This window comes from Macrobrachium nipponense, chromosome 23 (assembly GCF_015104395.2).
Source record: "Macrobrachium nipponense isolate FS-2020 chromosome 23, ASM1510439v2, whole genome shotgun sequence".
Taxonomy (NCBI): domain Eukaryota; kingdom Metazoa; phylum Arthropoda; class Malacostraca; order Decapoda; family Palaemonidae; genus Macrobrachium; species Macrobrachium nipponense.
Genome location: NC_061090.1, coordinates 38,536,795 through 38,539,894, shown reverse-complemented (window position 1 = coordinate 38,539,894; position 3,100 = coordinate 38,536,795). Strand labels below are relative to the sequence as shown.

Genomic DNA, 3,100 nt, shown 5'->3' with positions numbered 1-3,100 from the left:
GAGATGAGAGAGAGAGAGACGCTCCTAATTACACCTCTGTGGTTTGTGCGTCGTGGAAAATTCAGGACGGAAGTGCCCGCCAAAAAGTTATTCATTTATCTTGTTTTTTTTTTTTTTTTTTTTTTTTTTTGCAGTCTGTGTGCGAGGTTTAGGAACTTACTTCCGTCTGTGAGATGGAGAATATATATCGCTCCCTTTGATGATCTGGGTTCTGTCAATAAGGTTTATGTGAAGCATTGCGTGGAATACAAGCTGAAAGTTTTAATTTTAGTTTATGTTCAAAGGCTAGAGGCTTTTCGGATGAGGAGATAGGTTAGGAAGTTTCTTTATTAATAGTTTTTGATGTCTTTTCATGATCAAACAGTTTCATCTCGTAAGTTATTTTTCCTAACTCGTTAGGTAAACTAGGTTAATATCCCATGAGCCTAATTCTACTACATATTTTGTACTAGATTCAGTCGCAGAAAAGGGCAAAAATAAACGAATAAAACAAAAGACACCCATAACGAGATCTGTGGCTACGAACACCACACGCTTTAAGTAGACTAGGTCTAATTATGCAACGAATATTGACACGTCCCCTTTGGGCCCTCACACCCCCCCCCCCCCGCCCCACCCTTAGCTCCCCCCATAGATAAACATAACAAAACAAAAGAACCCATAGCGAGATCTGTGGTTACTAACACCACAGGTTTAAGTAAACTCTTATGGAGATTCAGGGCCTCTGTAACACGGTTTTTTCGCAATAACTTTCTATCTATGCATTTCATAAATATAACGCTTATTCAGAAAACACATTATATCTACACATAAATTTTGACTGTATTCTGCATTACGTAGGTTGAATAAATTTGGTACTTATAATGTAGAAGTGACTATTTTTGAAGACGGGCCAACTTACTCAGAAAAAAGGTTTCGAACGCACTCGTTACATAACTTATGACAGAATTTCTTCCCTCTTTCTCGATGGATGATTGGCTATACGTAACGAAGGCTATACCTCTGGCAACAATGACTTACAAATTTATATATAAGCCAAGCAGTACACTTTTATGAACTCTGAAACCTCTCCACTGATAATTGTCATAATGAACAAACTAACAAAGTATGTTAATAAATACAAAACTACTTCGATTATTAGTCTAACTCCCAAAATAAGTTTCCTAAGAAATTACAGTCTACTTTATAGGTCACAATCAGATTGACAAGATGTAGGGAATAGTTGGTAATTTTCAAAAACATAGTAGACAAGCTTGATTTGATAACTGTTATATCCAATGTCAAACAATTTTTATTTATTGACTATCTACAGATTTACTGCAAAAAAAAAAAAAAAAAAAAAAGAATAGCCGCTACCGTATTTTGGCTTTAACCCTTCACCAATACTTATCGTCAGAATGATGACTCTATGAGGCTCCACCCACTTTGGCCTCGTTATAATTCAGAATAACACTGATGACTATCATGGGCAATGTTGGATTAGAAAATTTAACTTCTGGGTATAAATCTCATTTCTCGAGTAGTTGTAATAAGTGCTAAATGATCCTCAAGGATACCAGCAGTTGGCCTAAACGTTTAATTCATGTATATTACTGCTATACTGTTGCGGAACTATTGCTACAGTAGTACTACTACGCCAGCACAGATACCCCACCCACATCTTTGTATCGTTCCGCCATTCAGATGGAACAAGGTGAATGAGTTTCTGTGTGGTGGATGGGAGGGGCAATCATTTCGGAAAACGGTGTTTACCTTGCTTATGTAATGAATGTTTTTCGACTCTTGGCTCGCAATCATTGGCCATGGCGTCGGCTAGATAATTTTTACTCTACAAAAATTAAAACTATCGGGTTTAGGTATTGATAATGCTGAAAAAATTTGTGTGTTGTAAATTACTGACATATGTCAACTTTCAGCTACATCCGATGCTTTCATAAGGAGCAAAATCCAAAAAACCGTGTTACAGAGGCCCTGAATCTCATAGTAGGTCTAACTGTGTAGCATATAATGATGTCCTCTTTCGCCGCCCCCCCATCATCATCATCACCATCATCTCCTTCATCTTACTCTTGTCCTTGTCCACCCTTTCAGGAGAGACAAAATAAACAAAACAAAACAAAAGTGCAAATAACGAGGTCTGTGGTTACGAACACCACAGGCTTTAGTAGACCAGGTCTAATTGTGTAGTATATAATGAAGTCCTCTTTCGGGCCCCCCTCATCATCATCATCATCACCTCCTTCGTCTCATTCTTGTTCTTGTTCTTGTTCACCCTTTCAGGAGAGCCAAAATAAACAAAACAAAACAAAAGAACCCATGACGAGATATGTGATTAAGAACAGCACAGGCTTTAGTAGACTAGGTATAATTGTCTAGCATATAATGAAGTCCCATTTGGCCGCCCCCCACCCCCCCTCCCTCACCCATCCCCCCGTCATCATCATCACCTCCGTCTAATTCTTGTTCTTGTCCACCCTTTCAGGGGACACCCCAGCGGCCATGCAGAGGGCGTCCGCTCCGCCCATCGACAGCGCCTTCACCGTCACCTTAGGCCTAGCGTATGTGTTCATGCTCCTGAACGGCCTATGATGAGGTCTTCTATCTCCTCCTTCTCCTCCTTCTCCTCCCCCTCCTTCTACTCCTCCTCCTACTTCTTCTCCTCTGGTCGTCGTTTGGAAACTTTGAGCACATGCTTGTGACTGCCAGGATGGAGCTGTATGTGAGTTGTGTCTGTATGTTCTGTATGTTTGTATATAACGTTTGTGAGGGCGTGAATATCGTCCTGGTTTATCTGTGTATGAGTACAAAGACTGTATAAATATTTCTGGGGAGAAGTCTTTTTACGTAAATATTATCTGTAAATGAGGTTTACCTGTATGTGAGGTTTACCTGTGCGTGTACATAATGCGTGGAAGAGTATTGCTGTTGGTGATATTCATCTGTTTGTGTATATAATGTTTGTGAGAGGATGTATAATATTGAGACACCCACACGTGTCCTTGCCAATGCCAGAGGTGTTGGTGAGATTTGTACGTGTATATAATGTTTGTGAAGGCGCAGGTGTTTTTAATGTTTATGAACATATGTATTTTTTTCTGTA

The 3,100-nt window shown here is 39.5% G+C and overlaps 1 protein-coding gene across 1 annotated transcript in view; it reads left to right on the top strand.

The window, feature by feature from the left end:
* Positions 1-2,589, top strand: part of LOC135197675 (uncharacterized) — a 10,531-nt gene extending 7,942 nt beyond the window's left edge. Inside the window, exon 4 of the mRNA XM_064224696.1 lies at positions 2,483-2,589. Coding sequence (XP_064080766.1) covers positions 2,483-2,589 — 107 coding nt within the window. The remainder of the gene's footprint in view (positions 1-2,482) is intronic.
* Positions 2,590-3,100: the final 511 nt, after the last annotated feature.